The sequence below is a fragment of the Corythoichthys intestinalis genome, chromosome 20 (assembly GCF_030265065.1).
Source record: "Corythoichthys intestinalis isolate RoL2023-P3 chromosome 20, ASM3026506v1, whole genome shotgun sequence".
NCBI lineage: Eukaryota > Metazoa > Chordata > Actinopteri > Syngnathiformes > Syngnathidae > Corythoichthys > Corythoichthys intestinalis.
Window position 1 is genome coordinate 18,055,684 of NC_080414.1, and position 24,587 is coordinate 18,080,270.

Below are 24,587 nucleotides of genomic sequence, written 5' to 3' on the forward strand. Positions count from 1 at the left end.
TTAGCATTCGTAGCATCTCAGCTAGTGCATTTACATATTGATTGTACTGGAGGAACATTTAACATATATTTTAATTATTTAAAGAAAAAACGAAAAGTAAACATTTACATTAGCTTCAATTTTAATGGACATTCAATGTTTTTAATAAGTTACAATTGATGTTTTGCATTCAGGAAATGTGGGGGTAAAGTTAGGAGATGGAGGTTGGGGTTACTTTTGTTTTTGTTAACTTTTATTTTGCAAATCATTGAAAAAAAAAAAATTTGAATGAAAAGCATTTTTTTGTTTGTATGTGTTCTAGGAATAACTGTGTTTTGGGAGGTTTGCACCCCCCAACCAAAAGAAAAAAAAAAAATCTGTGGCGACCTTAACGTCAGGGAATTCCGGCAAGAAATTCTAGCCACTTTCACCCCTGCTATTAGTGCGTTACAGAGTCACATAACGTACTTATCTTAAATTCATTTCTGTATGCATTATACTGTACAGCGTGCTAACAAAACTATGCTAAACACCATTGGCATGCTAACTGTTAGCATGGAATGTTGCGGTTCTATAACGTCAGAAAAAATATTTCAACTTGAATACTGGAATAACAAATTTCAAGATGTAATTCAGTAGTACTCACCATAATATATTCTATTTTTTGAATGATTCCTTTACAAAAAAATGACTAAAATTAATGATTCTTCTTCTTTAGTTACTGTATGTATTATACTGCCTCCTGGTGGCCACAGCAGCTAACTGCTGTTTAACATTTTTTTTTGTTGTTGTCTTTTTATGAAGCACAAAATTATGACAAAAAATAGTTGTTTTTCAGGTAAAATTAAAAAAAAAAAAAAAAAAAAAAAAATCAAACATTTCTACCCTTTTTGTGTGTTGCTAGTATAGAAGAATTGATTAAAGAATTCTGAATCTACAGCACTAAAACACATTCACTATGAATTTTTCACTACTAAAACACGTGCCAGTGCTGTCATTGACCATCCCGAAAGAGAATGTAGGTCAAGGTTTGCGCATGAGTCAGAATAAGATGCCACACGTTTGCTAAAACATTAACATGCAGCCTCCGTCCTCCTCCGGGCTGCCGTCCTTCCACAAATCACATCCTCGTCGCCCTCTTGCGAACTCTTCCGCACACCAGACCTTCTCCATCTCTCTCGGTGACATATTCTCTAAAACCCTCACATGATGCACCTGGCCTCAGGCTGCCTCCGCTGTGTGTAATTACTCTTTAAAGCTGCTGTCGGAGCAACACCTCTTTTAAAAAAAAAAAAAAGGTGATAAAAACAAGAGTGGAAACTTTCCGACGGCACTGTGAGGATAAACATCACATTAAGGAGCGTAGCTCTTAAAATGGCTGGTCTTTAATTAGAAGCGCCAAGTCTTATATATATATATATATATATATATATATATATATATATATATATATATATATATATATATATATATAAAAGATTATTGTGTTTTCTGCCATTGATGGTGATAGACGTTCGATCCATTTGAACTGGGAGAAGCTGCCAGGCCTTCCTCTTTCAAATGGATCGGACGTCAACTAGTCAGTGTCAGGTAATAGAGTTAAACACGAAGATCTATCACAACTCTAAAGGTGAACTGGGTTCGTTTATTAATAGTGTATATTTGTCTCGTTTAGAGGAAAGAATAAGAAGAATGACAGCAATTAGCGGTGAAGCTAGTATCGGCCTTTACGTTTGACTTGAGCCTAATTGAGAAAACTGCACTGTGTTGCTATTGATGTTGGGACTTGATGTGGAAACGGGTCGGCTCAGCACTTTAATATATGGTTCGCTGCGTGCTAGCTAGCTAGATTTTTTTTTTTTTAATATGACAAAAAACTACAGCACTGAAAATACAAATTTAATTAAAAATATATAAGTGGCGTTCCTCAGGGCATAACGTCGGAACCATTATTAATCACATCCAAAAGTGACTGAAAATTATTCTGATTGAAAAATGAAAGGGAAAAAAAAATACAAAATACATCTAGCTAGAATTTTTTTTATATATATGACAAAGAAATACAGTAAAATAAGCGGCGTTCAACAAGGCTGAAAGCCGGAACCACTATGATTTACATTCACAAGTGTTGGAAAATAATTCTTCCGATGGAAAAATTAAAGGAAAAAATTTGACATTTTTACACTAATTTGACGTAACTGAAAATACTAATTTAATTAAAAATATATAAGTGGCTGTCCTCAGGGGATAACGTCGGAACCACTATTAATCACATTCAAAAGTGCCTGAAAATTATTGTGTTTGAAAAATAAAGGAAAAAATACAATATATATCTAGCTAGATTTTTTTTTTTTTAATATGACAAAGAACTACAGTAAAATAAGCGGCGTTCAACAAGGCTAAATGATGGAACCACTATGTTTTGCATTCACAAATGTTTGAAAATGATTCTTCCGATGGAAAAACAAAGGAATTTTTAAAAATATTTTTACACTAATTTGATGTAACTGAAAATATTATTTTAAATTAAAATATATAAGTGGCGTTCCTCAAGGCATAATGTCAGAACCACTATTATTCACATTCAAAAGTGCCTGAAAATTATTCTTCTGATTGAAAAATGAAAGGAAAAAAAATAGAAAGTATAGTTTTGTATTATTTTTACGCGACTGAAAATACCCATTTAATCAAAAATACATAAGTGGCATTCATCAAGGCTCAATGCTGGAAACACTATGTTTTGCATTCACAAGTGTTTGAAAATGATTCTTCCGATGGAAAAATTAAAGGAAAAAATATATATTTTTACACTAATTTGACATAACTGAAAATACTAATTTAATTAAAAATAGATAAGTTGCGTTCCTCAGGGCATAACGTCAGAACCACTACAAATCACATTCAAAAGTGCCTGAAAATTATTCTGATTGAAAAATGAAAGGAAAAAAAATACATCTAGCTTGAATTTTTTTTATATATGACAAAGAACTACAGTAAGATAAGTGGCGTTCAACAAGGCTCAATGCTGGAATCACTATGTTTTACATTCACAAGTGTTTGAAAATGATTCTTCCGATGGAAAATTTAAAGGAATTTAAAAAAAAAATTTTTTTACACTAATTTGATGCAACTGAAAATACTAACAATTATATATTATTTTATTATTTTATTAAAAATATATAAGTGGCGTTCTTCAAGGCATAATGTCGGAACCACTATTATTCACATTCAAAAGTGCCTGAAAATTATTCTTCTGATTGAAAAATGGAAAGAAAAAAAAAAACCACACAAAGTACATTTTTGTATTATTTTTACACGACTGAAAATACCAATTTAAATAAAAAATACATAAGTAGCATTCAACAAGGCTCAATGCTGGAACCACTATGATTTGCATTCAGAAGTGTTTGAAAATTATTCTTCGGACTGAAAACAAATAAAAATTTGACATTTTTACACTAATTTAACATAACTGAAAATACTCATTTTATATATAATATATAAGTGGCGTTCTTCAAGGCTCAATGTCGGAACTACTGTTATTCACATTCAAAAGTGCCTGAAAATTATTCTGATTGAAAAATGAAAGGAAAAAAAATACATCTAGCTTGAATTTTTTTTATATATGACAAAGAACTACAGTAAGATAAGTGGCGTTCAACAAGGCTCAATGCTGGAATCACTATGTTTTACATTCACAAGTGTTTGAAAATGATTCTTCCGATGGAAAATTTAAAGGAATTTAAAAAAAAATTTTTTTTACACTAATTTGATGCAACTGAAAATACTAACAATTATATATTATTTTATTTTTTTTTTAAAAAATATATAAGTGGCGTTCTTCAAGGCATAATGTCGGAACCACTATTATTCACATTCAAAAGTGCCTGAAAATTATTCTTCTGATTGAAAAATGGAAAGAAAAAAAAAAACCACACAAAGTACATTTTTGTATTATTTTTACACGACTGAAAATACCAATTTAAATAAAAAATACATAAGTAGCATTCAACAAGGCTCAATGCTGGAACCACTATGATTTGCATTCAGAAGTGTTTGAAAATTATTCTTCGGACTGAAAACAAATAAAAATTTGACATTTTTACACTAATTTAACATAACTGAAAATACTCATTTTATATATAATATATAAGTGGCGTTCTTCAAGGCTCAATGTCGGAACTACTGTTATTCACATTCAAAAGTGCCTGAAAATTATTCTGATTGAAAAATAAAAGGAACAAAAAAATAAAGATTTTGTATTATTTTTACACGACTGAAAATACCAACTTAATCAAAAATACATAAGTGGCGTTCATCAAGGCTCAATGGTGGAACCACTATGATTTGTATTCACAAGTGTTTGAAAATGATTCTGTCAATTGAAAAGTTAAAAGAAAAAAAAAATATATTTTTATGCTAATTTGACGTGACTGAAAATACTAATTTGATTTAAAATACATAAATGGCATTCCTCAGGGCTCAATGTCGGAAGCACTATTATTCACATTAAAAAGTGCCTGCAGATTATTCTGATTGAAAAATGAAAGGAACAAAAAAAAAAAAAAAAAAAATATTTTTTTTTTAAATGATTTTAGTTTTAATTTTACGCGACTGAAAATACCCATTTAATCAAAAATACATAAGTGGCATTCATTAAAGCTCAATGCTGGAACCACTACGTTTTACATTCACAAGTGTTTGAAAATGATTCTTCTGAATGAAAAACTAAAGGAAAAGAATGGATATTTTTACACTAATGTGACATAACTGAAAATCCTAATTTAATTTAAAATATATAAGTGGTGTCCCTCAGGGCTCAATGTGGGAACCCATATTATTCCCATTAAAAAGTGCCTGAAAATGATTCCTGATTGAAAAATGAAAGAATTTTTTAAATATACTGTATATATAAAAAATAACCTGTGTAAGTGGTGTTGATCAAGGCTCAATGCTGAAACCACTATGATTTGTATTCACAAGTGTTAAAAATGATTCTTCCCACTGAAAAACTAAAGGGAAAAAAATGTATATTTTTACACTAATTTGACATGACTGAAAATACCAGTTTAATCAAAAATACATAAGTGGCATTCCCCATGGCCCAATGATGAAACCACTGTTCAAGAATGCTTAAAAAATATTCTTCTGGTTTAACAATAAGGTGGTTATAAGATATGTTTCCTTTATTTTTAGTGCACATCCCGTGTAAATTGCAGGTCTCTTTACATGTTAATGTTGCGTTGTTTTAAACCCGCATAGGTTACAAATAGCATCAATGACATCATCGTATTCTTGAGACTGAATCAGCCCACTGGGACTGTGTGTGTAATGAGTCTTGAATGGATATCGGTGTGTGTGGTGAAAACACACCCTCACATCTGCTTAGCATGCGCTTCCTGTGCATGTGTGTGTGGTGTCGTGCTGCGACCAGCTGAATGCGACAAAGTGTCACGTCAGCACTTTGTGATTACATTAGAGCACACACACCCACACACGTACACAGGTGCAAGTGCGTGTCTGACCGTGATGGAGGTGTTTGTCTTGTCTTGCTTTTAAGCAATAAAAAGCCCAGAGTGGTCACATAGGTCCAACTTAACAAAAAGGAGGAAGTGTGTGCTCGGAAATATGGCCAGTGAGAAAACAGCTGGGTGCTTGAGACCTCTGTGTCTGATCCCTACTCGCAAGCTGAGGTGCATGACAACAAGGCACAGGGATGGACAGAATATGTTGAAATTAGTGATATATGTGCAAATTAATTCAAAAAAGGTCATGCAACTACATAATGATGAAGGAAAATATGCATGTATTAAAGTTTGCAAGCCTGTTCAAAAAGTAATACATTTATTCCAGGCTCGGAGCTCATAAAAATATGAACCAGTACTCTAGTAATAAGTACAGGTAATTGCTAAAAATTTAAGTCACTTGCACTATAAAGGGTTGAAGATCTTAAGTGTCAACTTTTGAATTCTGATCACTGTCCCTAAAAGGGTTAAATGCATGATGATAATACTGTATTACATATTCTTGTAATGTATAACTAAATATTCAAATGACTGCCGCTTTCTAAATTTTCCACTACTTTGGATGATAGAAATACTACATATCATACATAGGGAATACAATAAATATTACTTCATATTCCAATATATAGGTAAATAGGCAATATTTTTTATTTCCAGTTTACATTGGTTTTTATCTTCACTTTCCCTGAAAGGGTTAAAATGAGTTGTGCAAAAACAAAAATCAGCTTGGAAAATCTAAATAATTCATGATTTCTTTAAAATACTCCAATTAAAAATAATTTTTGCAATTTAAATCTTAAAATCTAAAAAATTATAAATAAGCTGCCAAGAAAAGTCGTACAACCCATATTAATTTAAAATATGTGAAATACTTTGTAATTCAGTCACAAGCATGTACTAAAAATGCATACAAATTACTCTATGTACAAAAAATGGCGTGGCAATAATTTAGGGTTTAGTTTAAGTGCTAGATAATTGCTGTCAATGTGCCCGTGAGCAAGGCAGCCCTGTAGTGGCTTTCACCCAACAGTTTAAATAGGAATAGAAATCTAATAAAGAAGCCAAGGTAAAGTGCACTCGCCTCAAACAGCGGTCCAATTTTGTTCGTCTCCAGATAAGACTGAATCCTGGACTGTTGCGGAGACGCCATGGAGAAAGTGCCGAAGGGGGAGGGAGAGAGAATGCCGGCCGGGAGTCCCTCTCGGAAGAGCTTTCAGCGGGATGAGCCGCTCCGGTGAGCCGCCGCCGTCATTCGCCCGCCCTTCAGGCGGCTTCACGTGCGAGATGACGCGGAGCCCCGGCTGTGCTTGCTGCTGCTGCCACCTGCCCGCCGTACGCTGGCCGGCTCTCGGAAGCGCTGGCTCGCCCGGCCGGGGATCATCTCCGGCGGCAGCGAGCAGCCCCACAAGCGGCGAAGATTTCTCACTCTTCCCGCTCCCCCTTCCCACCCCCCTCCCCCCGCACTGGATAGATGCACGCGTGGACTGACCCCCCATTTCCCTCACCCTGCCAACGACTCGCCGCGCCTGCGCACTGCCACCCTAGCTCTCTTAATTTGCTCATTAAGATTCACAAATTGAACTCTACTTACAGGATGTAGGTTACACGTCTAATTAGACAGTAATCAATAAAACAGTGATCTTGGGATAGTCACTTCTTTAGGCACACTTTCATTATCCATGACTGTGAGTGAAAATATAACTGAAAATCAATGGATAATATAATTTGAACTTGCATATGGCGGAAAACACTAAGGTGACTTGAAGTTCTGCTCTGAGACCCCCAATCATAGGCGGAGTTTGACTTTTGGGGCAAGGGGGGCACAACATGTTGATGACCCCGAAATGCAGTGTAAACAAAATTAACTTAATAGAAATGAGCGTTTTTTTTGGTTTCCCATCATTCTTGAGGGGAATGCTTAGGACAGCTATACTTTTGGCCAAGATCGTCATCCATTGCCAGTATCGTGCCAATGTAGTTATTAGTTACCCCCGTCAAAAATTGTATCCCCTGAGCGGAGCCACTGTGCTGCACTGATTTGCTTGATTTCCATGTTTTGGTGATGTAGTTATCTACGAGGTTTTAAAACATGGCCCGTCCATCAAAAAAAAACTTTTTTTTTTCTGTCATATAACTTAAAATACACACTGAATGTAAAATAAGGCAATGCTTTACTGTTTTACTCGTAGGATGACCTATAACTAATTACAGTAATTCAAGTCCCGTATGGAGTTTCTCTAATTTAATAAATGTCGATGTCAAAACTATATAACTGTGGTTCTTTTCTGGCTTCAATTAATTGTTTAGGTCGAAATAACTCATAACTAATGTGTGTGTGCGCTCCCGCGGCCAGGGGGTACAATTTTTGATGGGGGTAACTCAGGGCCGGCCAAGGCCATTTGGGGGCCCTAAGCAAAATAATGCAAAGGGGCCCATATTTTTGGCCCACCATTTCGTCACAGTGTACTGTGAAACCCATACATGCAATCCAACCCATACGTCCATATTTTGTATTTTAATCAGATTTTGTTGCACTGCATACTTCAAACTTCTCACCCCAAATGATTGTCAGTACTTACAGTAGATAGCGCCAAACCTTTTTCTAAAAGAGGAAAGAAAGAAGTTAAGGAAGAACTTTTATTTTTTTAAGCTTGTAATCAAGTATCAAAACTCACAAAAGTCAAATAAAGCAAACTGTAGTAAACAAAATAGAATATAAATTAAACAATTGCCAGATTGGGGGCCCCCTAGTGGTCAGGGGCCCTAAGCAGCTGCATAGTCTGCGTATAGGCTGGGCCGGCCCTGGGGTAACTACATTGGCAAGACACAGGTGGTGTCTCTGTTGTACAATAAGCGTCTTTAGTGGGACAAATTAAAACTCCGCTCACCATTTTAGATGGTGGTCTCTTGTGTTTCATGGTCCACATTTTTAATCATTGGTTCTTGCTTAGTGGTTGTTGTCGCTTTTGAAAGCTTAGATTTAATCAAATGTTGCCCTTTTCGGTCTTCAGGTGGTTTGGCTAAGCAAAGCAAATGACCGTCGAAGGTGCTTGTCACATGATCTGTGCGAAAAATAATTTTGTCCCATTATAAAATATCTTTTTTCATTTCATTCATTTTTGTTGTTTTAGTGTTTTACAACTTTTATAGTGAAGGGAAAAGGTACCGTTCTCGCACTCACCATATAATTGTTTGCATTAGTATAACACATTCATTTAACTATAGTTTAGGCAGACGCCACTCAGTGGCCTTGAACACAGTAAAGTGAATCACCTTATTGGCGCTCATGAGGGGGAAAAGGAAAAATGATACCGTTTCTCGTAGGCACCGACTGTTTGCATTACTCGAACATACGTAATATAATCAATCAGGGAATAGTATCATTTCTCATATTCACTGTAGGACTGCACTACTCTAACACACCTAATGTAAAATAAATAGCACACCATAGTTTAAAGAAACAGAATAGATACACAACGCCATCTTATCACAGAAGCCCAAAACGTGTGCGCCTCGAGCAAGATTGACGCACCAAACTCTGGCAATGTCCTCCCGACAAACGAACAAGGACAAAGACCAGCACGCTTTGTCCTAAAACAAGTCGTGCCAGCCCGGATAATAAAGTTGATAGCAGGCGCTTGTGATGTCAAGACCAGCGTCGGTCGCTGTGGCAACCACATCCCATCCACGCACGAACCTAAACAGCCCGAAACCGGCCAGAGAGGGATGATCCCAAAGCAACGCCTGGACACACCTCCGGCCGGCCCATGGACTTAAAAAACGCTGGACACTGAGATAAGACAGATTTTGCTGCTCGGAAACATGTAACCTTGTTTTGGATCCAGAATTGTCCCTCCGTCGTCTGTTTTTGCCTTGTTTTTGACCATTGTCGACGAATAAATTGTCAACCAGCTTTCGGCGAGTCTTTTTCAAACTTTTGGAACATGGAGTCAGTACAAAGTGTTAATATCAGAGATGAACGCGCGAAGTTCCGCCTTCCCGGTTGGCGCGCGTGGAGGCAGCATCGGCAGAGCGGCACTTTGTTCAGCTGTCGCTGTTTCCGTGCGGCTTGTCTGGGGAGGCGAATTTCAACAATAGACAATATTTTACAGGAAAACTCTTAATTTTAAAATCAATACATTGGAAAGTAAATTAAATTAAAATTTTCGGCCACCAGGGGAGGCCTGGCCCCCCCTTTAACTCTGCCTATGCCACCAATTTGGCCAAACTTCAAAATTGTCCTATATCAAGGGTGTAGGTTTGGTCTCAACATTGGTAGGGATGCTATAACAGCATAATCTGCATATACACTTTTTGCTGGGGACGGGACATTAATAAGACCAAACAGATTGGGTGAACGGAGGTCAGGGTTACATTTCTCACAAATATAATGATGTGATTCCTACTTAAAAATGAAAAAAGTTAAAATTCTTATTTTCGAGGGAGAAAATAGGGGAAATCCCCCATGCTTCATATAAAGGAAATTTACAGTTGTTCTGTTTTTGGCAGGGCCGGCCCAGGCCATTTGGGGGCCCTAAGCAAAATAATGCCAAGAGGCCCATATTTTTGGCCAACCATTTCGTCACAGTGTACTGTGAAACCCATACATGCAATCCAATCCATACGTCCATATTTTGTGTATTAATCATATTTTGTTGCACTGCATACTTCAAACTTCTCACCCCAAATGACATGTAATGACAAGAAAATGAATGTTTGCATGGATAAACGGCAATGCGCTCCACATTATTCACGATGCTCTATTAACAAAGTATAAAATGAGGTTACCAGATTGGGGGCCCCCTAGTGGTCAGGGGCCCTAAGCAGCTGCATAGTATGTGTATAGGCTGGGCCGGCCTTGGTTTTTGGGTGTGTGTATTTTGGGGGGGCGGAGGGGTTACAATGTCTGCAAATAAAATTATTTTTAAATGAATGATGTAGAAAACTAAATAGGTTTTAATTCATGAATAAATGCACTAAATGCACAATTAACATTAACAGTAGAAAACACATACAGTACAGGAGGACACTTATCTCTAAGCTGTTTTTGCAGGTTGGCAAGTTCACACAGTTTAATGTTATGCCAACTTTGATGGAGGTCGGACTTTCGGTATCAAAATTAGTGCCGTATTCCCCACTTCCACAACACTGACTTCTTTCTACATTACTTACAGTGGCTGCTGCTGCGGCTGGCTGAGAAAAAAAATTCTAATATCCCTCGTCTTCGAAGGCGGCGGAGGAGGTGGCATTTTGACATGTACTTTTGTCGGGGTTGTGTGAGTGTGCGTGTTTGTGTGTTCTCATCATCAGTCAATCAAACGTCCGTTTGAGGGGGGAAAAATGAACCGGCACTATAAGCAAGTTAAAAGGGGTAAATGTAATTCTGAACATAATGAAAATAATTCACTTAATAATGGTAGGGTCTACTCTATTCTTGCAACGTATGAGAAGACGATCTAAATTACCTACATAACTGAAGTCATTAATTCAAATAAGGTTGCTTAAAAGTTGGTGGGGACACATTTTAAACAGCAAAACCCTAACTGGAGGTGAGAGCATGCGAGAGCATAATTAAAGAGCCCATGATTTTAACGAAATATTATCCGCGCACTTACATCTTTTCGATCCAAAAACTCCATGTAGCATGTATCACCGAGTGTCAAGATAGAGCTGTGAATGGTTACAGCCGGATTTTGGGGGGATTTTATGGTTGGAACATGGTAATATAACAAGGGTCGCGATGCAGAAATCGCAGACATCAAGGAGTGGTTGAGATTTTCTTTTTCATATATTTACCCTTTTAAATCTTTTTTTTTTCCCAATTTTTCTTTGTTCGAATCCATAATTTATCTCAAATAACAGGGAAAATGTGACGATAACAACAACAAAAAATACAATTAAGTGATAGTTATGAGGTAGATATCCGCGACTTATTTAAATGTTGGTCAGTTTTATACAAGGGAGTAGGTTTGCAGAGGGGACATAACACGACCAACTCATTGCTCAGATTGCTCCCACAACTTTTAAGCCACCTTATTTGCATTATACAATGGAGTTCATATTTATTTCCATTGGTAATTTTGTCTTCCCATGTGTTGTAAGGATAAAAAAGACCCTATTATAATTAAGTGATTTTCATTACGTTCAGACTTCCATTTAACCCTTTTCCCTTGCTGAATGTGCCGGTCCATTTTTTTCCCCTCAAACACACATTTGATTGGCTGATGACTTGACCCCCCACCATACAGACGCATGCACACTCACACAACCTCGCCAACAGAAATACAACATGCCCCTTTCTCCTCCACCCACTTCGAAGAGGAGGTATACTAGAAGTTTTTTTCGACCAGCACAAGCCACTTTATGTAAAAAGATGTCAATGTTGTGGAGGTGAGGGAAATACCACTAATTTTGCTACTAAAAGTCTGACCTGGATCAGAGTTAGCATAGCATTAATCTGTGTGAACCTTGATAACCTGCAAAACTACTGCAGTCAGGCCTGTGTCAGTGTCCCCCTGAAGTGGACCTATTCCTCGGACATGCACTTTAAAGCCACGGAGTTGCATTACGGTAATGCACATAATGCAAACAATGATCCAAATGAGGGTCGGCTCGCTTGACTTGTGGAGGCTGGCCTGACCGCAGTAGTTTTGCAGGTTATTAAGTTCACACAGATTAATGCTATGCTAACTCTGACGCAGGTCTGACATGAACATGAACTGACATGAAAAAAAAGTAAAATGAAATCACACATTAGAATTTCATGAGTACTTTGGATGCCTCTGATGTGGATCGGTCTTTGGATATCTCAGATTTTTTTTTTTCATGATTTTTTTCCCCAAATAACTTTTATATTACACTACTTTAGTTCGAGTCTAGGGGTGCTACAGTGTCCCACAGAAGTGGACTCATTCTTGGATAGCTCCCAGTTTGTTTGTTTTTTAATAAAGGGACTTGAAAATGTTTCTTTAAAAGTTGTTGAAAGTCAAATGTGGGTCCTTTTCAAATACTTTAGTTTAAAAATGTTCAAAATGTACTCACCATAAACTTACCTCAACTTGAAATTCAGGCGCAGTTCAAAGACAACTAGGGGAGAGCCGTTTCAAGAAAATATTTAACTCATTGGCTTCCACTGACGCGTCCTTCTTGACTGGAAGAGTTGACAGCGATCATTCGCTACCATTTCTTTGCATTTTCTTATGCAAATAAACACAATACTTCGATCTCAGATATGAAATTTAATATATATATATATTTTACACATTGTATGCATAACTTTATCGTACGTATAAGATATTGTGTCCAAAAAACAAACTAGCTTATTGGCGCTGTTTTTAGTTTGCATAGTGAGCTACCATTGGCTGTAATATGCAATCTATATGCTCGGAACCTGAGGAAAACAACAACAGTACATAATCATAAACATATATTTACAATAACCATATAACTGGTGGTTCATATAGGTAGCTAAACATTAAAAAAATACTATTAGGCTTTTAAAAAAAATATTTACACTGTATGAAAATAAGCAAATCTGATCGCTGGCTTTTTGTATTTCACGCCACAATGCATTATGGGTCGCCATCAGGGGGTGGAGGCTGGCACAGCTTGTACAACCTGGAAAGACATGCAGTTATACACAGCATAAAAACAGATATATATTTTAATTTACTGTGTATGTTTTTTTGTTGTTGTTTTTTTTTTTTTTTTACCTAGGCACGGATGAGGGCGTCCGATCTCGCACCCCCAAGTTCTTGGCCGAATTCTGAACTCTGGCACCCTTAAGAGAAAGAAATAGTTATGTGTACTAATTATGTTGTTATATCTATAACTATACTTATATATGGCGGAAAACACTCAGGTGACTTGAAGTTCCGCTCTGAGAGCCCCAATTTGGCCAAATTTCAAAATTGTCCGATATGTATGTGTGATACATCATTGGAAAGCTTAAAATCTCAATTTTCAGGGGGAAGTAAAATTTTGAACAGGAGGGCATTATTAAAAAAAAAAAAAAAAATTTAATTTAAACAGCAAAACTATCTGTAGGTGAGAGCACGCGAGAGCAGAATTACAGACGCCATGACTTTAACGAGATTTTATCACGTACTTATCGTGTTTCGATCCAAAAACTCCATGTAGCATGTATCACCGGGTGTCAAGTCACAGCTGTGGATGGCCACAATTGGATTTTTGGAGGATTTTATGGGTGAAACATGGTAAATAACAAGAGTCGCGATGCATAAATCGCAGACATCAAGGAGTGGTCGAGATTCATTTTCATATATTATTTACTCTTCTAAATGTTTTTCTTCAATTTTTCTTTGTTTGGATCGATTATTTATCATCTAACATATCGGAGAAAATACGACAGTAACAAAAAAAATACAATTAAGCGATAGTTATGAGGTAGATACCCGTGAATTTTTTACAGACGCCATTTTTTTCATTGTGACGTAATTTGTTTAAAAGTTTAAAATATGCGCGTGAATAATTTTTTAAAGTTTTTTTTTTTTTTTTTTTTGAACAAAATATTGGACATCCATTAATGATTCTAAGCTAAAAATGACAGACATTTTGAATAATAAATACAATTAATTACCTTCGTTTTATGGCTGGGTTGAAACAAAAGCGGTTGCGCAACGTCTGTAAACTGGGTTTTCCAGGGTAAAATGGACAAATTAAAAATAGTTCAGGGGCTTAATGCGCCATGAGTCTGCTATGGCAGCATATAGACATATTGTTCTATCAAACGCAACAGTTGTTTTGGCTTAAAATACAGCAGTTTCTTTTAAAGAGGGGTGTGAGAGCCGAAACTGCTTTTTCAGCCTCGTCTGTGTTTTCCGCTATATGAATAAAACTTGTGTGTGGGTGGGTGTTAGGGGTAGTAAGAAATATTACTCAGTTGTACTTTGTTTCTGGAAGTGCTCTTGGAGACATTTGATCGCTGTAGACCTCTAGTTAGTGCGGAAAATTCATTTGAAATTCAAAAAAATAGTAGAGTTGTCCAACTCCAAATATGCGATACCAATATACGCAGTCGTGGACTTAACATATTAGCTAATTGCTAGCTAATTGTATGTGATGCCGCATTGGATACTTTAATAATGGTAACGCTCACATAACAAATCCCAAGCATCTTAGTTTGTATACTCCTAATGGTCAATAAGTATAACTGCTGTGCTACGCTATGACCAGCTGTTGTATAAAGGCAGAAGACTTCTACATTCACTTTGAAAGCAACATACATATTGGCCCAAAACCGATAATGAGAAACTGATGTCGGTATTATCCGATATCATTTTAAAATGCTTTTGTCAGCCGATTCCTGATCGCGGAGGGAACAGCGCCATGTTTTGGACAAATGGCGCGTCTTTTGTGACTGCAATGTCGCAGTTTGCTTTCAAACTTTACGGTTTCATGCACAAATTTAGATGTGCTGTGATGATACGTTGCGGCTTTGAGTACTCTACAACAAGACGCTGGATTTAAGGAGAAGGAAAATGGTATTTTTGCTAACATGCTAAACGACACGCCTGCTTCCATTGTTTTAGTACAAAATAAAATAAAGATATTAAAACCATAGTGTAACCAACAATAAAATGAATACTAGAAAATGCAGTTTCAGGAGAAATTATGATGGGGCTTTGCTGTGGTGGATACAGATCTATCATGTCACTTCCTGTCGATTTGGGGACATTTCAGGGACACGTTCGCTTGCATGGCTGTCAACGGGCTGTTTTTGGTCAAAAATCACAACCACACAGGTTTTTCTGCCATTGAAAATGAACGGGCAATTTGGACGTACATGGCCGTCAACGGCATCGACTTACATGGGTGCAAGTTGAATAAATGGGCTGTTATGGTAAATGGTCAAAAATCAAAAGACCTATGTTTTCCTGCCATTGAAAATGAATGGGAAATTTGGATGTACATGGCTGTCAATGGCATCATGTTTTTTGCAAATTTTGGGGCAACCGTAGGTTTTTGCCAATTCTGTACACAACTTTTATACCCCTCGCTGTCCTGGAATTTTTAATATGTAAATGTTATGATTTGGTCAAAAGTTGTCTGACAAGTAGCGTTTTGAAATGTTTTTTTCTTTTTAACAAGCCTGCGTTTACGGGCTAAGAGAAGATTTCGGGGGGTCATTTAAAAAATTCCCTGCATCGCGCCAAAATTCCGGTTATTATATTGGCCTTTGCCTTGCAAAGCCTCATCTAATAAAATATGTGTGTGTGTGTTACGTGCGGTACGCTATTGGTGTTCAAACGTCCATCAAGTCTGATCAATATGTACATTTAGTAGATTAAATTAGCCAAATTTGCCTTATAAAAATCCCAGTTTAAATGCTAACGTATTTAACATTCTCGTAGCAAATCACTCAGCCATAACTCACAAACTGCAGCTCGAAACTTAATTACGAATACATACACATATATTAGCTGAAACAACATGCAGCCTTATGTGGGCCAAATCAGAGTGCAGTAGTCCATTTATCCATTTCAGACGTCTGAGTCTGCACTTCAGTCATACAAGGCGACAGTCCAGCCAGACCCAGCGCTGCCACCAGAGGGCAATGTATCCTCCATAATTAAACAAAATACAATACTTTTGGACTTTTTGCATAGTTATTTTTTTTAGATTTAGGGGTACTTAAAGGGTTAATTCTGATTTACGCGGAAATTCTGGTTACACAGTGTGTATAATGTCCAAAAATTTTAAATTCAAAACAAAAAGTAAACAGTAAATCTTCTCCAATTCCTGCAGTCTTCAATGAAAATGGACTGATTAACTTAGTAATTCATGAAAAAGACATGTTTATCCTGCTTTTCTTTCCCTAGGTTTGCATTTCCTGTTCCTTTATTTCTGTATGTAGGCCATAAAATGAAGTAGTAAGGACTTTTCAAGATGAATGTTGTTTACGTGTTATTATTATAATTACTGGCCAGTCATGATATTTGGGAGCGCCTGTCGTCAGCTGCTTGTGTGCACACGCTGCAACTTTTATTTTGAAAGCTGCGCTCAACAAAACACACATACAATGAAATTACGAGCGAGAGAGAGCGAGAAGGCGCGTTCGAGTAAAAGCAGGATAGCATCAGCAATTGTTTCATTCCCGTCACACAAAATGGCCGCTAATGCCCTTAAATATAAAGGACGTCGGAAGACGGCGTGAGGGCGGAGATAACGCAGGAAATGGAAGACACTCTGGAAAATGTACTTAGGCGAGGTTATTCAATTGTTGTTGTCGAGTCATTGGCTGCCACTGATGGTGATAGACGTCCAAACCATTTGGACTAATGTGCCAAGTCAATACTTAGCTTGCATATGAGTGGGCTTGTCACAGCGTATTGAACAGGAACATGACAAACTGTTGTGACCTTTTCATTTTCAAGGCTCATAATAGAAAAATGCATTTGTTACGTACTTGTCACATTTGGTCTACTGATAAAATGCATTGTCGATACAGGTGAGGTGTAGTGCGTTACCTGCTTCCTCATGACATCGGTGGCCTGCATGATGCAGCGAGGTGGCAGCCCGTGGTTGCGCGCCAAGAGGATGGCCTGCTCAAGCGTCACGCTTAGGGTGCATCTGAGGCAAAAATCACACAAATACCGTATTGGCCCGAATATAAGACGGCCCTGATTATAAGACGACCCCCTCTTTTTCAAGACTCAAGTTTGAAAAAAAGACTTTTTGAACAACAAATTAATTTTTATACAGAAAATAATTACAGTACAGCCGAAACAAATGAATATAACAATATATTTGAGAGAAAAAGCATGTTATTTTGCCTCATTCAAATCTTAATATCTGAACATTTAAATATGTAAACTATAAAGTGCAATCACATTCGTAAATGAATGGCTTCTGGTTTTTGAAATGTAAATAAACTAGGGCTGTCAAAATTATCGCGTTAACGGGCGTTAATTAATTTTTTAAATTAATCACGTTAAAATATTTTTGAAGCAATTAACGCAGATGCCACACTCAGACAGATTTAAATCACAGTACAGTGAAACGCTCACTTGTTGTGTTTTATGGAGTTTAGGTGCGACTGATTTTATAGGCTTCAGCACTTATGAGCATTGTGTAAGTAATTATTGACATCAACAATGGCGGGCTACTAGTTTATTTCTTGATTGAAATTTTTCCAAATTTTATTAAAACGAAAACATTTAAGAGGGGTTTTAATATAAAACTTCTATAACTTGTACTAACATTTTTCTTTTAAGAACTACAAGTCTTTCTATCCATGGATCGCTTTGACAGAATGTTAATAATGTTAATGCCATCTTGTTGATTTATTGTTCTAGTAAACAAATACAGTCCTTATGTACCGTATGTTGAATGTGTATATCCATCTTGTGTCTTATCTTTCCATTCCAACAATAATTTACAGAAAAATATGGCATATTTTATAGATGGTTTGAAATGCGATTAATTGCGATTAATTACGATTGATTAATTTTTAAGCTGTAATTAACTCGATTAAAAATTTTAATTGTTTGACAGCCCTAAAATAAACCAATCTATTGTGATAAAACAACAAAATTGCAATTAGGGTTGTTCCGATTATGTTTTTTTGCTCCCGATCCAATCCCGATAGTTTTAGTTTGAGGATCGCCCGATCGTTTTAGTTTGAGTATCTGCCGATCCTCATATTTCCCGATCCGATTGCTTTTTTTTTTGCTCCCGATTCAATTCCAATCATTCCCGATAATTTTTCCCGATCATATACATTTTGGCAATGCATTAAGAAAAAAATGAATAAAACTCGGACAACTATATACATTTAACATACAGTACATAAGTACTGTATTTGTTTATTATGACAATAAATCCTCAAGATGGCATTTACATTATTAACATTATTTCTGTAAGAGGGATCCACGGATAGAAAGACTTGTGACTTTGTATATTGTGACTAAATATTGCCATCTAGTGTATTTGTTGAGGTTAAATGATACTGTAGCCCTGCCCAAATGCATGATGGGAAGTGGAACCATGACTGTGCGTTGTGCTACCAATTGATATATCTTCTCTGCGTTGGGAAATAACATAACGTGTTAAGAAAAAGATCATTTGCTACCTTGCTTCCCATTATATTTCCAATCGTGGGAAGAAGAAGATTGTAAGGCTCCAAAGGCTGCCAAAATTTACTGTACTCATTATACGTTGCCTTTTAGCTCTCTATATGGATAAAATGGCGCCATTACAGATTGAGCGCGACAATGCGTGAGTGGGTCGTGCAGCGCATGCATTAACTGCGTGAAATATTTTAACGTGATACTTTTTTTTTTTTTTTTATTAATTACTGCCGTTATCGGGATAAATTTGATAACCCTACCTTAAGCCTAAACTAAAGACTCTGGATGAGTGTAACATATTATGTCTGTAACGTTAAATATAATTAGAAAACGATTTAATTAAAAAAAAAATATATATATATATATATTAAGAAAGGCATGTCCGATATTTTTTTGCCGATTCCGATACTTTGAAAATGACGTGATCGGACCCGATCGATCGGAACATCTCTAATTGCAATAACTGCATTAACCATCAAAGTGAAGTCTAACTGCAACTGTAGTCTTGAAACAAATCTGAATAAGGAAAAACATTGCAATAAAAATCATGCAAACTGGTTAAACTTTAGAGTAGCTGAGATTTGTCATGAGAGAACATTGCTTCAATGATATCTGGTGCCATCTAGCGTCGTAAAGGGGTAGAGTAGCTGAGATCTCTCATGACAGAACATCGCTTTAATGATATCTGGCGTCATCTAGCGTCGTAAATGGGTATAATGTCGAGACCGCGAATATAAGACCACCCCCTCTTTTTCAGTCTTATTTCAATGCAAAAAACACCGTTTTATATTTGGACCAATACGGTAGTACAAAAATGTTATTTAAATGTTAATCTATAGGAAAATGTGTGGTTTTTGAATGAAAAGTGTGAAGTTTTGCCTGACTACAGTGCCCCAAATGATCAAAAAGCCGACAATTCGACCGACTAGCCCCAACACGAGATGAAAGCTCATCTTTTTCCAGTTGTCGGTGCTTCTGTTGCGACTCCCCGGGGGATTCGCGTTCGTTCACCGACGTGTTTGATGTGAGCAAATCGGTTGTCGACTCCAGTTAGTGAGTCATTAGCGACGACGTGTGCGTTACAGATAAACACACACACAGATAGTACACGAGTGTGTGAAACACCAAACTTGAGAGAAGAAGTGACTGGGTGACCTTTGCAGCACGAATGAAGTACACCGCCGCTTTATCGATCGCAAGTCTTTTCACTTTAAAATTGAACTGATGTCCTCTAAGGGGAAGAATAGCTTTAAAAGTTCAGGAAAAGCAGCTATACAGTAAAAAAAAAAAAAAAAAAATCATGACTTTGACTATTATTTCAGGAACACAACTTACGTGACGTATACAAAGTTTTGAGAATGTGTTGTCATGTTGATAACGCCAGGTGGCAAGAGAAAAACAAAACAAAAGGATCTTTAAATATCTCCCGAGCTGGAGCTGAATGAAGGAATGGCCTCTCCCGCTTTATTGGAGCCACTAGCAGCTGATTTATGGCCGCCTATTTCACACTGTTCCCATCTACTTTACACCCCCGCCGAGTCCAAAGACAGCCAGCGCATGAAACAAAAGGGAGGAAAACAAATAAAGGATGCTAATAGAGTTGCAGAGGATTAAAAAAGTATAATATTGAACCATTTTTCTTCTTTTATCCAAGGGGAGATTAAGGGCAACGTAAAAACAGGCTAACGCAGCCAAGTGTAAACTATAGAGTATAGCTAGCATCTGGTTATTCTAGGTTTTTATCCAAAAAGAGACTATGGGCAACAAAAAATGGCTGCTGCAGCAAAATGGAGACTAAGGGCAACACATAAAAAGACTGTACCAAAAAGTGGATACAATAGTCAAGAGCAGTTAGTGTCTTGTTATTTTAGCCTTTTATTCAAAAGCAAAGTGGAGACTATGGAGTACAGCTAATGCTTGCTTTGTTTTATCATTTCTAGTGGTTCATCCTTTACATTTAAAAAGCACAAAAAGGTGTGACACTAGGGAATATACCCAGTGTGTTTGTATTTTCCGATTCTAGCCTTCTAATAAAAATGAGACTAAGGGCAGCAGAGAGAACAGCGCACTGCGAGAAAAGTGGATAATATGAAAAGAGTCTACATTCAAGAGGCCACACTTCCTCGGAGAGAGGAAGTGTCCTTTTGGATAAATAGTGCCCACTGCGCTCCCCTGCCCTTTGTGTCCTTATCAATGAAAAATAATAAATGGCTAGGAATGAGGAAGTTAAATACAATAACTCTTCTTCATAGTCTCCACTTTGTTGCAAAAGCCCAGTTTTGTGTTGCCCTCAGTCTCGGATTAAAGACATTAAGAGGATCAACACCTATAATTAACAACAAACTCCAGAAATCTGTTTTCTCTCCGCCCCGAGTCTCCTCTTGAATGAAAGGCTATAAATGGCAAGCATAAAAACACACCAACAATACTCTATTGTCTCCATTTGGCTACAGCTTACTGTTTTTGCATTTTGCACATTGAGTAAATGAATTTCAAGGCATAAAGATTAGGGGTGTCAAATTTATCGTGTTAACGGGCAGTAATTAATTTTTTAAATTAATCACATTAAAATAATTGACACAATTAAGGCATGCACGGAATGACCTGTTCATACGTTTCCTCAAACAGTTTTCAATGACGCCGTTTTAGCACATTGAGAGCGAAAAGGCAGAGAAATGCGAGTGGACGCAGGCGTCCATTGGACCGCGCCTTTTATTGGCTTAAGCTTTGGTAGCCACTACTAACAGTCATGCTTGCCCAACTTCCCATCATGCATTTGGGTGGAGCCGATCTTTTTCTTAACACGCCTGATTGAACACAACGCAGGACATACTGTATACCATTTCCAGCCACGACTGACAGTCATGGTTGCCAAACTTCTCATCATGCATTTGGGCGAAGTAGGAGACATTTGTTTTTCTTAACATGCCTAATTAAACACAACGCAGAGCATACTGTATACCATTTGCAGCCACCACTGACAGTCATGGTTGCCGAACTTCCCATCATGTATTTGAGCGGAGCAGATGTTTTTTTCTTAACACGCCTAAATGAACACAACGCAGAACATACTGTATACCATTTGCAGCCACCACTGACAGTCATGGTTGCCCAACTTCCCATCATGCATTTGGGACCAACAGTTAAGTCGCTACAGCATCATTTAGTGAAAGCACAACAAAAAAATAATCCTATCTCTCAAAAAAATAATGTTCACAAAAAGAAAAGCGCTCAATGCTAAGAGAACTGGCATTCCCAATCAAATAGCTATGCAAAATACACATAAATGGTAATAATGTTAATGCCATCTTGTGGATTTATTCTTATAATAAACAAATACAGTACTTATGTTCAGTATGTTGAATGTTTATGTCGGTCTTGTGTCTTATCTTTCCATTCTAACAATAATTTACAGAAAAATATGGCATATTTTAGAGATGGTTTGAATTGCGATTAATTACGATTAATTAATTTTTAAGCTGTGATTAACTCGATTAAAATTGTTAATCGTTTGACAGCCCTAATAAAGATATATTTGCACTTGCAGTCTTTGCTTCTCTTGCTGCCCTCGGTCTCCTCTTGGATTGAATTTGGCGAAGAAGTAAGTAAAGAAGAATGAATTAAATGATGACGACTTTGAAATAGGAGGAGCACTTTGCGACAGGAAGGAGACGGCGGCCGCTAATTCGTCCCGAGATGAGCCGCCGTTTATCAATCGGGCAAGTGGACGAAAATAACCCTGTCGTTTGTCACTATTTCGCCCACCTTTCATCTTCTTCTTCCTCCGCCCGGTGACAGATTCCATATCTTTTTGTCTCGCTCGCACGATCCCACCCGCTAGAGGGTTTCTCATGACCAATGACTCTGTGGAGTCACGCCGCGCTGATCTCTAATAGAAACTTTCAGCGACTTTATTAACTCAACTCGGGATCAATCTGACAAGCCGTTTGAATGCGCGGCGACCCGATGGGTGACGACGAAGACGCTCGACTTGAGTAGACTCTCAACTTCGAACGTGGGCGTCAGAGGAAAGCGGATCGGGCGCTCACCGGTGAACGCCGCTGTTGCACATGACCACGTGGGCGGCCCCCAGGCGCGAGCACAGCTCCGAGGCCACCGTCAGGAGGCCCACCCCGGATGCCCCGCAGGCTGTGTTCTGGCAGGCGGCCGTGCGACGGCAGCGGATGAAGCTTTCCAGCAGGCGGTATAGCTCGTCCACAGCGTTCAGGGGACGCATCAGCTGAAGAGCACAAAAGCAGATGAATATGTGTTGAACTTATTGGCAAAAGAAGCCCAATCCATTTGAACTGGATGGAGAATAGAAAATTAATCATCACTGGCTTGAAGTGGCAGCGCTCACCGCTCCCCCTCCGGTTGTTGCTCTGTCCTGTTTCTGTCGGTGACACTACACCTGAGCCCCCCCCCCTCAAAAAAGACAAAGTCGCTAGTGTGTGAGTGTGCTTCGGCTACCAAAAAGAGACAGACAGCCGCGGCTTAGAGGAGGAAGGACAACCGACATGCTTGCGGAGGGTGGTTGCCAGGGGAAGCAACACCTCTAACATGATTGCACATTTACGTGACCATCTTCCGTCACTTTACTCAAAATTTAAGGTAAGCAAATGCTGTCATGAACGTTTCCCCACCAGCTACAAGGGTTCACTCCAGCGTGTTTTGCGTGTCTAGCGATGGCAAAACAAATAACGTAGATATCTAGTTTCCCCGCTAACATTAGCCTACTTTTGTAAAGTCTTCCGCCATTGTAAACATATGTTCAAAATAACATTTTCATAATACAGCGTTTGGTGTCTTTTCTCTCTGGCGACTGGTGAGAGAGTGTGTGTGTGTGTATAATGTGTAAATAATGATACGAGTCATACACACGCACGTCTCTTACTCTTGCTCTTTATTAATATTCATCTTAATATTAATAGTAGTAGTGGTATGTAGAGATGTAGAGATCCGATCACGTCATTTTCAAAGTATCAGAATCGGCAAAAAAAAAAATCGGCCATGCCTTTTTTTAATATATATATATTTTTTTTAATTAAAACATTTTCTACTTGTATTTAACGTTAAAGACATAATATGTTACACTCATCCAGAATCTTTAGGCTTAAGGTAGGGTTATCAAATTTATCCCAACAACGGCGGTAATAAGTTTTTTTAAATGTATCGCGTTAAAAAATTTAACGCAATTAATGCATGCATTGCACGACCCACTCACCCATTAACGCGCTCAATCTGTAATGGCGCCATTTTACCAATACAGAGAGATAAAAGGCAGCATAAAATAAGTAGAGTGAATTTTGGCAGCCTTTGGAGGCTTATTTTAATAGGCTAAAGCCTTACAATCCCTCTCCCTACGATTAGAAATATCATGTGAAGCAATGTGGGGAAGCAAGGTCGCGTTGAATCTTTTTCTTAACACCTTATTCTATTTCACAACGCAGAGAAGATATATCAATTGCTAGCACTACGCACAGTCATGGTTCCACTTCCCATCATGGTTCCACTTCCCATCATGCATTGGGGCATGGCTGCAGTATCATTTACTGAAAGCTCAACAAATACACTAGATGGCAATATTTTAGTCACAATATACAAAGTCACAAGTCTTTCTATCAGTGGATCCCTCTCACAGAAAGAATGTTAATAATGTAAATGCCATCTTGAGGATTTATTGTCATAATAAACAAATACAGTACTTATGTACTGTATGTTGAATGTATATACTCGTCCGAGTTTTATTCATTTTTTTCTTAATGCATTGCCAAAATGTATATGATCGGGAAAAATTATCGGGAATGATTGGAATTGAATCGGGAGCAAAAAAAAGCAATCGGATCGGGAAATATCGGGATCGGCAGATACTCAAACTAAAACGATCGGGATCGGATCGGGAGCAAAAAAACATGATCGGAACAACCCTAGTGGTATGTGTTTTACATAAACAATATATGATCAAAATGATTTTAAGTCCAGTTCTATATTA

The 24,587-nt window shown here is 37.6% G+C and overlaps 2 protein-coding genes across 3 annotated transcripts in view; both read right to left on the reverse strand.

Moving 5' to 3' along the window:
- c20h8orf34 (chromosome 20 C8orf34 homolog) overlaps nucleotides 1-6,971 on the reverse strand; it is an 85,183-nt gene extending 78,212 nt beyond the window's left edge. For both annotated transcript variants that reach the window (XM_057823829.1, XM_057823828.1), the window contains exon 1: nucleotides 6,586-6,971. In XM_057823829.1, coding sequence (XP_057679812.1) covers nucleotides 6,586-6,654 — 69 coding nt within the window. In that variant the 5' untranslated portion in view covers nucleotides 6,655-6,971. The remainder of the gene's footprint in view (nucleotides 1-6,585) is intronic.
- A 5,320-nt stretch (nucleotides 6,972-12,291) lies between these two features.
- prex2 (phosphatidylinositol-3,4,5-trisphosphate-dependent Rac exchange factor 2) overlaps nucleotides 12,292-24,587 on the reverse strand; it is a 120,786-nt gene continuing 108,490 nt past the window's right edge. Inside the window, exons 37-40 of the mRNA XM_057824484.1 lie at nucleotides 22,645-22,835; nucleotides 16,994-17,096; nucleotides 13,217-13,284; nucleotides 12,292-13,121 (exon numbers count right to left, since the gene is read on the reverse strand). Of these exons, the coding sequence (XP_057680467.1) occupies nucleotides 13,076-13,121; nucleotides 13,217-13,284; nucleotides 16,994-17,096; nucleotides 22,645-22,835 (408 nt within the window). The 3' untranslated portion in view covers nucleotides 12,292-13,075. The remainder of the gene's footprint in view (nucleotides 13,122-13,216; nucleotides 13,285-16,993; nucleotides 17,097-22,644; nucleotides 22,836-24,587) is intronic.